The sequence below is a fragment of the Ranitomeya variabilis genome, chromosome 3 (genome assembly GCF_051348905.1).
Source record: "Ranitomeya variabilis isolate aRanVar5 chromosome 3, aRanVar5.hap1, whole genome shotgun sequence".
NCBI lineage: Eukaryota > Metazoa > Chordata > Amphibia > Anura > Dendrobatidae > Ranitomeya > Ranitomeya variabilis.
In genome coordinates this window covers 446,003,776-446,017,831 of record NC_135234.1, presented here as the reverse complement: position 1 = coordinate 446,017,831, position 14,056 = coordinate 446,003,776, and the positions used below count along the sequence as shown (strand labels likewise).

At 42.2% G+C, this 14,056-nt stretch overlaps 1 protein-coding gene across 1 annotated transcript in view; it reads right to left on the bottom strand.

Annotated features, from left to right (window-relative positions):
• The window catches only part of ZZEF1 (zinc finger ZZ-type and EF-hand domain containing 1), a 289,900-nt gene that overhangs the window by 81,010 nt on the left and 194,834 nt on the right, over nucleotides 1-14,056 (bottom strand). The window contains exons 26-29 of the mRNA XM_077296491.1: nucleotides 10,149-10,389; nucleotides 2,626-2,705; nucleotides 2,440-2,524; nucleotides 198-696 (exon numbers count right to left, since the gene is read on the bottom strand). Coding sequence (XP_077152606.1) covers nucleotides 198-696; nucleotides 2,440-2,524; nucleotides 2,626-2,705; nucleotides 10,149-10,389 — 905 coding nt within the window. The remainder of the gene's footprint in view (nucleotides 1-197; nucleotides 697-2,439; nucleotides 2,525-2,625; nucleotides 2,706-10,148; nucleotides 10,390-14,056) is intronic.

Below are 14,056 nucleotides of genomic sequence, written 5' to 3'. Positions count from 1 at the left end.
TACATTAGCTTCACTTTTCAGTATTGTAGGTGCTTCCATATTAAAAATTCTTTCCTCATGAAAGGATAATTAGAAGTCGTTTCTACGGATGAGTGATCTGCTTTGATCGTTTTATGCTGGCATTCTTCATAATACCTTTTGCTAAAAGCCTCAAGGTCTAAAAATAACAAATGTGAAGGAACATTTTCAGTCTTTACCTTTCATGGGAAATTGTTGGATCTTTCACAAAATCTAAGATGTTCTTCACAATGGGATACTTTTCTTTTACAGATGGCAAGACCTTTGTTTCTTCTATGGAGCGAAATGAGAGGAGCCGTAGCCTTGCCCGATTAAATGGAGCCTTACGAGTTGGGGTAGGGGGAGGAGAAGCAGAGTCCTCAGGCTTTTCGGTTGTTTTGATCTGAGTACCAACTGGAGTCTCATATTTATGGTCTTCAGATTTTATTTCGGATTCTTGTTTTTTCTGAGAGTCTTGCTCAGGCACTTGAAACTTTGAAATCAGACCAGGATGAACAGATTCAGGAGAGGCATTAATGGGTGAGGCACTTGAAGCTTGAAAGTCTGCCTCCACAATTGACCCTTTTCGCTGACTATTTAATAGCAAATCTTCATCTGTTGAAATCAAGCTGTCTAATGGTGGCCTTGATGTAGGCAGAAATCTCAAGAGTAGTAGACACTTCTCAATGCACTGTTTTGCTGTAAGAAAGCATATATTATATACAGACATATTCAATAAGTTCAAATCAGATTAATGACAATCTCTCAAGGTAAAGTGGGTTTAATACAGTGTAAAAATAATGGAATAACAACTAATGATTGTTAAGTAAGAAAGTAATGTTGCCAAAGCTGTGAAGCACACTGACGAAGGCCGACTATACACAATGTAGCCACTATTTGCCCAGGTAGACTGAGTGCATGGAGTGTAGATTTTATTTATAGCAAGGACATCTTCTGCGATGCAAAAAAAGCAAGAAATTATTATTCAGAGACAAAATATCCTCAGTAAATCCTCTACTGGGGACCTTAAAGGGGTTCACAAAAGACATTGTGATGGCCAACATTAGATTGGGGGGGATTGGGGGGAGGGGGGATATCATCAACTCCATTGATTAGATTATTAATGTGACCGCAGCGCTTGTACGTTGTTACTCCATTCATCATTTAGGATATGCACAAAGATAGCTAAACCTCGAGCTTTGCCATCTTCAAAAGTCATATAAACAATGAATAGGTGGAGGAGGGGAAGACACAGGACTTTTGCTCTCAGTAGGTGCACACGTTCAGGATTTTTTGCGTTTTTTTACATATGCCTCCCATTATTTTCAGTGTTTTCTGTATATCTTGTGCAAATGTTGCAATTTTTTCGCGGAAAAAAAATGCATCGCAGAAAAAAAAGCAACATGTTCATTAATTTGCGGAATCGCGGGGGTTCCGCACACCTAGGAATGCATTGATCTGCTTACTTCCCGCACGTGGCTATGCCCACCATGCGGGAAGTAAGCAGATCATGTGCGGTTGGTACCTAGGGTGGAGGAGAGGAGACCTTCCTCCACGGACTGAGCACCATATAATTGGTAAAAAAAAAAAAAAAAAAAAGAGTTAAAATAAAAAATAGTGATATACTCACATTCTGATGGCCCCGGAGTCTTCCCGCCTCTCATCGGTGCATGCTCTCTCTTCCGTTCCTATAGATGCTCTGTGTGAAGGACCTGCGATGACGTCGCGGTCATCGCAGGTCCTACACACAAAGCAACAGCTGAGGAGATCGGGAGCCATCAAAGGATGAGTATAACCTTTTTTTTAATTTTTTTTATTATTTTTAACATTATATCTTTTTACTATTGATGCTGCATAGGCTGCATCTATAGTAAAAAGTTGGTCACACTTGTCACGCACTATGTTTGACAAGTGTGACCAACCTGTCAATCAGTTTTCCAAGCGATGCTACAGATCGCTTGGAAAACTTTAGCATTCTGCAAGCTTATTACGCTTGCAAAATGCTAAAAAAAAGGCGGAGAAAACGGGAAAAAAAACGCGAAAAGAAACATGTGGATTTCTTACAGAAAATTTCCAGTTTTCTTCAGGAAATTTCTGCAAGAAATCCTGACGTGTGCACATACCCTCAAACAAGGTCCAGCTGTGTGACCCCTATTTGCCACACATTTATCACCTATCTTTTAGATAGTTGGTAGGTTCTATGGGACAACATCTGCTAAGGTCCTTTTACACTAAGATTATTAGGAACACTTTTCATGATAATCAAAGGCTAAACAGGCTGCTGTTCACAAGAAGAATGAGCAAAATATTGGTTCGAGTGATGAAATTTTCTTTAGTGCTGCACAAAAGGTCATCGTACTTGGCAGCACATCGTCCTGTGTAAACAATGGCAGCCTGTGGGCACATAATAATCTATTACAGATTGTTCAGTAAGAGTCTTACCTAAGGAGTCTGGGTTAATCTCTGCTCCATCAACAACAAGTTTGTCACTTCCACCGATATGCAGAGATTTCTGCTTCATTTCTAGCTGTACAGGTTATGAAAAGAAATACAATTAAAATGCCCAATAATAACAGTGATGCAGTCATAAAGTAAGTACAGATTACATGAAGAAGAACAGATTCTTACCATCCATATTCTAATCCCATCTGCCAGAGCATACACCTGGGCAAATTCTTCACTTAGACCAAGACTGCCACTACTGAGAACTGTAAGAAATGGAAAAAATATGAAATTATTTTACAGAGGACACAAACATTTTTATCAGGCATCAACCGTTTTAAATAGAAGTAGACCCAGTGATGAATTCCTCACAAGACTTGTCTGGCTTCAGAAATTCAAGTGAGCAACATTTAGTCTCTGGGGTCCATGGTGACTTTGGCTTCGACAAGGGTCGAAAAGCTAAAGGTCGCTGTGTGCAGCTGCTACTTCCCAGAATATTGGCAGTGAATGGAGCCAGACTGTGACCAGGATGGTACTACTGCCAGCAAACAAGAAAGTTGGACCTTTGGTGACTTGTAGCAAATCCCAACGTGGCCACATCCACTTTCATTATATGGTGGTGCGGCACTTTAGATGTACGGACGCTATCAAAGCAAGAGTCTCAGTGTAGCCACAGACTCATGGTCTTTGAAGGCTGGAGCCAACGGCACATTTACAATGAAAAGTAAACTTAACTAGTATTACTATACTGAGACATTTTATTAGCACATTAAGTAAAGTTCTCATTCTACTTTACGTCATAGGTGAATACACAATGTATTCTATTTTTGAATTTGAGAACCCAAGTCAAAGGTGGATGAATATCCTGCATTTACCATCGCACTTTGCATAGGGACAGAAGGAATGCCAAGGACAGCGACTAAAGATTCTCATTCTGCTAAGTTTTCCACCCTGTATAAAGTTTGGCAAGTGGCTTCCATGGAGAGCGACTGAACTCTGGAGTTTCATATTTAATAATTTGTTTCAAAGATTATTAGGATCTGCTGCCAATTGTGTGACTGTCAAGACAAACATAGTGGCAAACTGCTTATTTCACTTGCAAAACAATTGCTTGGATTTTTTTTTTTTTAACCGCAGTCTATTTTCAATAAATATCAATAAATATCAATAGAATATAAGAAATTACCATATACTGTAGTACACAAAGCAGCAATTAATTCTGATTTCTAGAAGAGATTGCCATAGAGCCCAATGGTGATCTACTGGCATCTGTAGAACATCAATCGTGCTGTGTATTAGTAAAACTGACCTAAGTTTAATAAATTATTTATTGAAAATAAGTACATTAAAGCTGAAATACCGTCAGAAGCATTACCCTGAGAATAGCATTAAGCAGTATTCGGACATTCAGAGCAGTGAATGGGACCTTAAATGTACCAATGTACGTCTTTACATGGCACCTGTCACTTGCGCATAATAATTAAGAATCCCGGAGCTCTTCTGATACGGTCTCTCTTTTCCGTTTTGCGTTGTGTCGCTCCATTGCAGAGATATTTACATTTGCTGCTTTTGGAGAGCAGTATGTGAAATCGCATGCAGACTGGGCGTTTCTTCAGAGTCATCTATAGAGGCACACGTTTTCACTTCTCCTTTCCAGACAATGCCAATCACAGCTTGGCAGCTGATTCAGTCAAAGACGCCATTAAGCTGTGATTAGAAAAGATTTTGAAGAAAGGGGTGAAAAAGCATCAACAAAAGGAGACTCTGAAGAAAAGCCCAGTTAGACTGCAAGCAAAGATTTCACATATTTTGTTAAAACAATATGAATCATCCAAATCTTGCATCGTGGCCTATCGGACCCTTGTTACACCACGGTTAGTTACAGACTCCCTTTAAGGCTCACGAGACACGAAACATACGTATAAAGTACAAATAATAATTAGCAAATGCTATGGATATATAAAACACTTATACAGTGAAAAAGCACAATTGCATATATATTGATTTATATTAAAGATAGGCTGTCACTATATTATAGGGCTCTAGACACCAGAAGGTCCCTCTATTGTGAAGATCTTCGCGTTCTTAAAGGGAATCTGTCACCCCCTGGACAAATGTAAGCTATTTCTATGGGTGTACAGGTAATAGAATGGGATAACCAGTTTTACCTTAACCCCTTCACGACCTTTGACGCAGCGTATGCGTCATGGAGGGATCGTGTCCCTGCAGATCGGGTGAAGGGGTTAACTCCCATTTTACCCGATCTGCAGAGACAGGGGGAATGGTGCTTCAGCCCAGGGGGGGTGGCTTCACCCCCCCGTGGCTACGAGCGCTCTGATTGGCTGTTGAAAGTGAAACTGCCAATCAGAGCGATTTGTAATATTTCACCTAAAAAACAGGTGAAATATTACAATCCAGCCATGGCCGATGCTGCAATATCATCGGCCATGGCTGGAAAACCTGAAGTCACCCCCCCCACACCCACCGATCGCCCCCCCAGCCCTCCGTTAGTCCTCCGGTCCCCTCCGTCCGCCTGCCGGCTCCCCCGTCCTCCTGTCCGCTCCCTCCTTGCTCAGGATCCCCCCCCCTGTGCTCCGATCACCCCCCCTGTGCTCCGATCCACCCCCCCACCACCCCTTCATACTTACCGATCCTCCCGGTGTCCGGCCGTCTCCTCGCTGGGCGCCGCCATCTTGGAAAATGGCGGGCGCATGCTCAGTGCGCCCGCCGAATCTGCCAGTCGGCAGATTCCTTACAAGTACATTTTGATCGCTGTGGTAGGTTCTATCACAGCGATCAAAATAAAGAAAATAATAAATAACCCCCCCCCCCCTTTATCACCCCCATAGGGACAATAATAAAATAAATAATTTTTTTTTTTTTTTTTTTCCACTAGGGTTAGGGTTAGAACTAGGGTTAGAACTAGGGGTAGGGTTAGGGGTAGGGTTAGGGTTACGGGTAGGGTTAGGGGTAGGGTTATGGCATGTGCACACAGAGCGGATCGGCCGCGGATCGGCAGCGGACCGGCAGCGGATCGGCAGCGGATCGGCAGCGGATCCGCAGCGGATTGGCCGCGGATCCGCAGCGGATTGGCCGCGGATCCGCAGCGGATCGGTAGCGGATTGGCCGCGGATCCGCAGCGGATCGGTAGCGGATTGGCCGCGGATCCGCAGCGGATTGGCAGCGGATCCGCAGCGGATTGGCCGCTGCGAATTCGAAGCAGTTTTCCATCAGGTTTACAGTACCATGTACACCTAAGGAAAACCAAATCCGCTGTGCCCATGGTGCGAAAAATTCCGTGCAGAAACGCTGCGTTGTATTTTCCGCAGCATGTCAATTCTTTGTGCGGATTCCGCAGCGTTTTACACCTGTTCCTCAATAGGAATCCGCAGGTGAAATCCGCACAAAAAAACACTGGAAATCTGCTGTAAATCCGCAGGTAAAACGCAGTGCCTTTTACCTGCAGATTTTTCAAAAATCGTGCGGAAAAATCTCACACGAATCCGCAACGTGGGCACATAGCCTTAGGGTTAGGGTTGGAATTAGAGTTAGGGTTGGAATTAGGGCTAGGGTTTGAAATAGGGTTAAGATTAGGCTTGTGGTTAGGGTTACGGATAGGGTTAGGGGTGTGTTGGGGTTACAGTTGTGGTTAGGGTTGGGATTAGGGTTACGGTTGGGATTAGGGTTGGAATTAGGGTTACGGGTGTGTTGCGGTTAGGGTTGTGGTTAGGGGTGTGTTGGGGTTAGGGTTGTGATTAGGGTTATGGCTACAGTTGGGATTAGGATTAGGGGTGTGTTGGGGTTAGTGTTGAAGTTAGAATTGAGGGGTTTCCACTGTTTAGGCACATCAGGGGTCTCCAAACGCAACATGGCGCCACCATTGATTCCAGCCAATCTTGCGTTCAAAAAGTCAAATGGTGCTCCCGCCCTTCCAAGCCCCGACGTGCGCCCAAACAGTGGTTTACCCCCACATTTGGGGTACCAGCGTACTCAGGACAAACTGGGCAACAACTGTTGGGGTCCAATTTCTCCTGTTACCCTTGCAAAAATAAAAAATTACTTGCTAAAACATAATTTTTGAGGAAAGAACAATTATTTTTTATTTTCACGGCTCTGCGTTATAAACTTCTGTGAAGCACTTGGGGGTTGAAAGTGCTGACCACACATCTAGATAAGTTCCTTCGGGGGTCTAGTTTCCAAAATGGAGTCACTTGTAGGGAGTTCCTACTGTTTAGGCACATCAGGGGCTCTGCAAACGCAACCTGATGCCCGCAGAGCATTCCATCAAAGTCTGCATTTCAAAACGTCACTACTTCCCTTCCGATCCCCGACGTGTGCCAAAACAGTGGTTTACCCCCACATATGGGGTATCAGCGTACTCAGGAGAAACTGGACAACAACTTTTGGGGTCCAATTTCTCCTGTTACTCTTGCAAAAATAAAAAAATTCTGGGCTAAAAAAATATTTTTGAGGAAAGGAAACACATTTTTTATTTTTACGGCTCTGCGTTATAAACTTCTGTGAAGCACTTGGGGGTTCAAAGTGCTCACCACACATCTAGATTAGTTCCTTGGGAGGTCTAGTTTCCAAAATGGGGTCACTTGTGCGGGAGCTCCAATGTTTAGGCACACAGGGGCTGTCCAAACGCGACATGGTGTCCGCTAATGATTGGAGCTAATTTTCCATTCAAAAAGCCAAATGGCGTGCCTTCCCTTCCGAGCCCTGCCGTGCGCCCAAACAGTGGTTTACCCCCACATATGGGGTATCATCGTACTCAGGACAAACTGGAAAACAACATTTGGGATCCAATTTCTCCTATTACCCTTGGGAAAATAAAAAATTCTGGGCTAAAAATCATTTTTGAGGAAAGAAAAATTATTTTTTTATTTTCACGGCTCTGCGTTATAAACTTCTGTGAAGCACCTGGGGGTTATAAGTGCTCACTATGCATCTAGATAAGTTCCTTGGGGGGTCTAGATTCCAAAATGGGGTCACTTGTAGGGGAGCTCCAATGTTTAGGCACACAGGGGCTCTCCAAACGCGACATGGTGTCCGCTAACGATTGGAGCTAATTTTCCATTCAAAAAGTCAAATGGCACGCCTCCCCTTCCGAGCCTTGCCGTGCACCCAAACAGTGGTTTACCCCCACATATGAGGTATCGGCATACTCAGGAGAAATTGCCCAACAAATTTTAGGATCCATTTTATCCTGTTGCCCATGTGAAAATGAAAGAATTGAGGCTAAAAGAAATTTTGTGTGAAAAAAAAGTACTTTTTCATTTTTGCGGATCAATTTGTGAAGCACCTGGGGGTTTAAAGTGCTCACTATGCCTCTAGATGAGTTCCTTGGGGGGTCTAGTTTCCAAAATGGGGTCACTTGTGGAGGAGCTCCAATGTTTAGGCACACAGGGGCTTTTCAAACGCGACATGGTGTCCGCTAACGATGGAGATAATTTTTCATTCAAAAAGTCAAATGGCGCTCCTTCCCTTCCGAGCCTTACCATGTGCCCAAACAGTGGTTTACCCCCACATGTGAGGTATTGGTGTACTCAGGAGAAATTGCCCAACAAAATTTAGGATCCATTTTATCCTGTTGCCCATGTGAAAATGAAAAAATTGAGGCAAAAATAATTTTTTTGTGAAAAAAAAGTACTTTTTCATTTTTACGGATCAATTTGTGAAGCACCTGGGGGTTTAAAGTGCTCACTATGCTTCTAGATAAGTTCCTTGGGGGGTCTAGTTTCCAAAATGGGGTCACTTGTGGGGGAGCTCCAATGTTTAGGCACACGGGGGCTCTCCAAACGTGACATGGTGTCCGCTAAAGATTGGAGCCAATTTTTCATTCAAAAAGTCAAATGGCGCTCCTTCCCTTCCGAGCCCTGCCGTGCGCCCAAACAGTGGTTTACCCCCACATATGAGGTATCAGCGTACTCAGGACAAATTGGACAACAACGTCCGTGGTCCAGTTTCTCCTTTTACCGCTGGGAAAATAAAAAAAATTGTTGCTAAAAGATCATTTTTGTGACTAAAAAGTTAAATGTTCATTTTTTCCTTCCATGTTGCTTCTGCTGCTGTGAAACACCTGAAGGGTTAATAAACTTCTTGAATGTGGTTTTGAGCACCTTGAGGGGTGCAGTTTTTAGAATGGTGTCACTTTTGGGTATTTTCAGCCATATAGAACCCTCAAAATGACTTCAAATGTGAGGTGGTCCCTAAAAAAAATGGTTTTGTAAATTTTGTTGTAAAAATGAGAAATCACTGGTCAAATTTTAACCCTTATAACTTCCTAGCAAAAAAAAAAATTGTTTCCAAAATTGTGCTGATGTAAAGTAGACATGTGGGAAACGTTATTTATTAACTATTTTGTGTCACATAACTCTCTGGTTTAACAGAATAAAAATTCAAAATGTGAAAATTGCGAAATTTTCAAAATTTTTGCCAAATTTCCGTTTTTTTCACAAATAAACTCAGAAATTATCGACCTAAATTTACCACTAACATGAAGCCCAATATGTCACGAAAAAACAATCTCAGAATCGCTAGGATCCGTTGAAGCGTTCCTGAGTTATTACCTCATAAAGGGACACTGGTCAGAATTGCAAAAAACGGCAAGGTCATGAAGGGGTTAAAGACTCATAGTTGTGATGTAGATGTTCAGAAAAGCAGTTTTAATGTTATATGTAAATGATTTGTTCCAGGCTCTGGGGTGTGCGGTGCCTGGAAGAGATCCCTGCCTCCTCTCTTCATGATAATGACACCCCTCTCCCATGTACGTCACACTGACCAGTGACGTGCAGTTGCGGTGCTGTAATCCTGCGCATGCACCGCCCACTCAAACCTTATCTGTCCTATGAGCAGAGTTCATCGATCATCTGCGCAGGCACCGGTGAGTCTCTGCTACTGCGGAGTTACTCACCTGTGTAAAAGATCGATGAAGACTCTGCCCATAGAAGGACGGATAAGGCTCACATAACCGTGCAAGTGAATGGCGCATGCGCGGGATTACAGCGACGCAACTGCACGTCATAGGTCAGTGTGACGTATATGGGAGAGGGGTGCCATTATAATGAAGACAGGAGGCAGGGATTTCTTCCAGGCACCGCACGCCTAGGAGCCTTTAAGAAATCATTTACATATAACCTTAAAACTGCTTTTCTCAACATCTACATGAGGCATACAGGTAAGACTGGTTATCCTATTCTAGTACCTGTCTGCCCATAGTAATAGCTTAAATTCGTCCAGAGGGTTGACAGATTCTCTTTAACATGACCCTTTCAAAATGGTCCATTTTAGCAGATACTTCTATGTAAATGTTTGTAGGAGACTCCAGAGTTCTAATCCATACTTCGCACACAGATGAAGCCGAGGTCATACACCTTGCTTCACTGCTCATGTAAAGAAGGACTCCTCTCAGAACATTTCCACACAGTAATGCTGTATTATAAATTCTTCATAGAGAAAATGCTACACACAGCCCCAGAACCCCATCCCTTCCTCCCGTACATGGGTACAATCGAATCAGCATGCATTCCCAGTAAGGGAAGTAACTCGTTGCTATACTCCTCTGGTAGCCCAACATCTGCCCCCTGGGAAGAATCGGGTGGTACCGCCATACCCATTATGTGGCCACTGGAAACGGCTATTATACATCTAAACGTGTATGGCCAAGGTTATCCATCTTTGTATGTTAATACAACCAACGTATTTACCATATCTTTGCAGTTTTCCATACAACTGTGGCGTAAGATATACTAGTGCAGCAAAGGTGCAGTTCACAGCTTGATCAACCGCAGAACCGGCTACTAAATCATTCTTTGCCAGTTGTTTCCTAATGGCTTGTACCAGGCCTTTGAAAAGTTCAGAATTAGGGCCACAGAAATCCTGGGTAGGATCTGAGTTGGCAAAGTCAAGGAGAAAGTTACGACAGTCATCTGCATGAGAGTTCTTAGTCTGGAAATAAAATAATAATGTAAAAGAGCATTTACATAATATTAGGTTCCAACTCAACACTATGGTTGCATTTTTGCTCTATTTGACAACTATTTTTGTACATAGTAAATATTGTTTAGCTATTTGTGCTTACAGAGATTGTTGCCTTTCTATTCAGCATCTGCCATAAGTGGACATGAATGTAAAAATTGCAGCGGTGGGTCAGCCTGTGACATGGCTCTTCCCACCAGATCTTTTATTTCTAGCAGGTATATATAAGTCAGCGCATGTAAGGGATGAGCTGCAATGACCTTGCTAACATGTGGCACCACCAGCTAGTGGCAAGCCCCACAGAATAAGGAGCTGAATTTCTCATACAAATAGTGAGAAACTTGATTTCTCTTATTACTAGCATCAATTCAAGCAAAGGCTAAAAACAAGTATATTTTGGACACTTTAATGAATAACAGAAAATATACATTCTCAATACAACCTATACAGTCATGGGAAAAAGGAAGTACACCCTGTTTAAATTCTGTGAATTTATATATCAATTATATATCCCTATATAATGAAAAAAACGGTCTTAGAAGATCTTAAATTTAGGTAATAAAACCTCAGAAGAGCAATAAATGACAAATTACACTGTCATTAACAAAAACTAGACGAAAAGGCAGAAGTAGTGTGTGAAATATTAAGTCCATCCTTTGACTGGATTAACACATCCATGTTTCACAAGGATTTTCTCTAGAATTGGGTCTCTTTACCTTAAATTGACCGCTTCATATATGCCTATGAGGTTATCGAATTAGGGCTAAGAGACTTGTGGTGGGTCTGGGAATTTCGTTCTGTACTTGGATGGTAAAACACATGTAAATCCGGCCATTTTGCTTTTATAGGAACTAGTAGGTAAGTAGCAGCCAGGTGATGCTAATCAAATGTCCTTGATTACCAGTACATCAGCAAATGTGATAGGTGGTCTGGCACAATAAAGAGTAACCATCGTTATAATTGTAATTTCATAGTATCAATAATACACATGGAAATAAGCAACTTTATAATATATTTTATCAGATAAATTTGTTTCCGTCTGCGCCAGAACTGATAACATTCTGAAAATTCTCCAATTCATTGGAAAAAATCTGTGTCCACCAAAGGCAGGAGGGCAGTTTTTCACTTTTTCTCCCCCTGCTTTCTACATAGAATCTTATCAGTAGCACCTATCATCTCCTATCTCAGTAATGTAATAATCTGTCTTCACTGAATACAGATTTTTACCTATGAATTGAAAATTTTGAGAATGACTGATCAGTCCCAGCATTTAAAGAAGATTTTTCAGATAAGATATATAACGAGGTTGCTTATTTTCACACTTACTATTGATTTATGAAATAAAAATCAAAATTATGGTTACTCTAACACAAAGCCAAGTGGGAAAGATGTCAACAATGGTCTTAAAGAAGTAATTATTGCTGGTTACACTGGCCAACAGTGAAAATGTGTCTGAAATGAAAATAGCTGGTTTGTAATAATTTTAGCATCCTAAAAACGAATATGTTACTTAAAAATCATTATTAGCTCTTGTTGCTGAGATACATGTCATCCCTTCACCCCCGGAGCTTTTTCCGTTTTTCCGTTTTCGTTTTTCGCTCCCCTCCTTCCCAGAGCCATAACTTTTTTATTTTTCCGTCAATTTGGCCATGTGAGGGCTTATTTTTTGCGGGACGAGTTGTACTTTTGAACGACATCATTGGTTTTACCATGTCGTGTACTAGAAAACGGGAAAAAAATTCCAAGTGCAGTGAAATTGCAAAAAAAGTGCAATCCCACACTTGTTTTTTGCTTGCCTATTTTGCTAGGTTCACTAAATGCTAAAACTGACCTGCCATTATGATTCTCCAGGTCATTACGAGTTCATAGACACCTAACATGACTAGGTTATTTTTCACCTAAGTGGTGAAAAAAAATTCCAAACTTTGCAAAAAACAAAACAAAACAAAATTGCGCCATTTTCCGATACCCGTAGCGTCTCCATTTTTCGTGATCTGGGGTCGGGTGAGGGTTTATTTTTTGCGTGCCGAGCTGGCGTTTTTAATGATAGCATTTTGGTGCAGATACGTTCTTTTGATCGCCCGTTATTGCATTTTAATGCAATGTCGTGGCGACCAAAAAAACGTAATTCTGGCGTTCCGATTTTTTTTCTCGTTACGCCGTTTTGCGATAAGGTTAATGCTTTTTTTTTATTGCTAGATCGGGCGATTCTGAACGCGGCGATACCAAATATGTGTAGGTTGGGGTTTTTTTTTATTGATTTATTTTGATTGGGGCGAAAGGGGGGTGATTTAAACTTTTATGTTTTTTTTTATTTTTTTCACATTTTTAAAAACTTTTTTTTTTTACTTTTGCCATGCTTCTATAGCCTCCATGGGAGGCTAGAAGCAGGCACAGCCCGATCGGCTCTGCTATGCAGCAGCGATCATAAGATCGCTGTTACACAGCAGAATTGCAGGTGTGCTGTGAGCGCCGACCACAGGGGGGCGCTCACAGCCACCGGCAATCAGTAACCATAGAGGTCTCCAGGACCTCTATGGTTACCTTCCTGATGCATCGCCGACCCCCGATCATGTGACGGGGGTCGGCGATGCGCTCATATCCGGCCGCACGGCCGGATGCGGTAGTTAAATGCCGCTGTCTGTGTTTGACAGCGGCATTTAACTAGTTAATAGCGGCGGGTGATCGCGATTTCACCCGCCGCTATTGCGCGCACATGTCAGCTGTAAAAAACAGCTGACATGTCGCGACTTTGATGTGCGCTCACCGCCGGAGCGCACATCAAAGCGGGGGTCCCGACATGTGACGTACTATACCGTCACATGTCGGGAAGGGGTTAAGATTATTATGCAGGAAAATAGGGAAATTTTGAATTTTCAACAAATGTGTATTGGTAAACCTGATTACAGACCTGTTGAACCAATGTCAGCCATTTTATTCATTGTGTCTGCATAGTTTGTACTAATTGAAGTCTCTTTCTCTTGTTGCAGTAATTTTGTGGAGAGAATTTACACTTTGAAAATGCCTCGTAAATGTGCAAATATTGTTAACAATTTTTGTTACGTGTGTGGTTATGTGACATTTGCCAACCAAAGAAGACCAATTACTCCACTTGTGAAGACTGCTTACCATCATTACTTTGGTGTAAAGGTTGGTGATCAGGAGAAGCCCTGGGCTCCACACATTTGCTGCAATAGTTGTTCAGTAAATCTGGTTGCATGGTTGAAGAATAAAGGACGTTCTATGCGTTTTGGTGTGCCAATGATTTGGAGGGAGCCAAGAAATCATGTAGACGACTGCTATTTCTGCATGGTTGCTCCTCTTCAGCATGGCATGTCAAGAAAAAAGAAGGGGACTATTGAGTACCCTAACATCCCCTCGGCTATAAGACCAGTCCCACATGGGAAAGATCTTCCCGTTCCTCGCCCTCCAAAGGAATATGTACTGGAATCAGATCAGGAGGAAGAATCGCCCGGAAGTTCATCACAAGATCTTGAATATGATTCACAGTCTGCATCAAATGAACCACATTTGCTTTCTCAGGGTGAACTCAATGATCTGATACGCGACCTGGACCTGTCGAAAGAAAAGGCAGAGCTTCTGGCTTCAAGATTAAAACAATGGAACTTTCTACTGT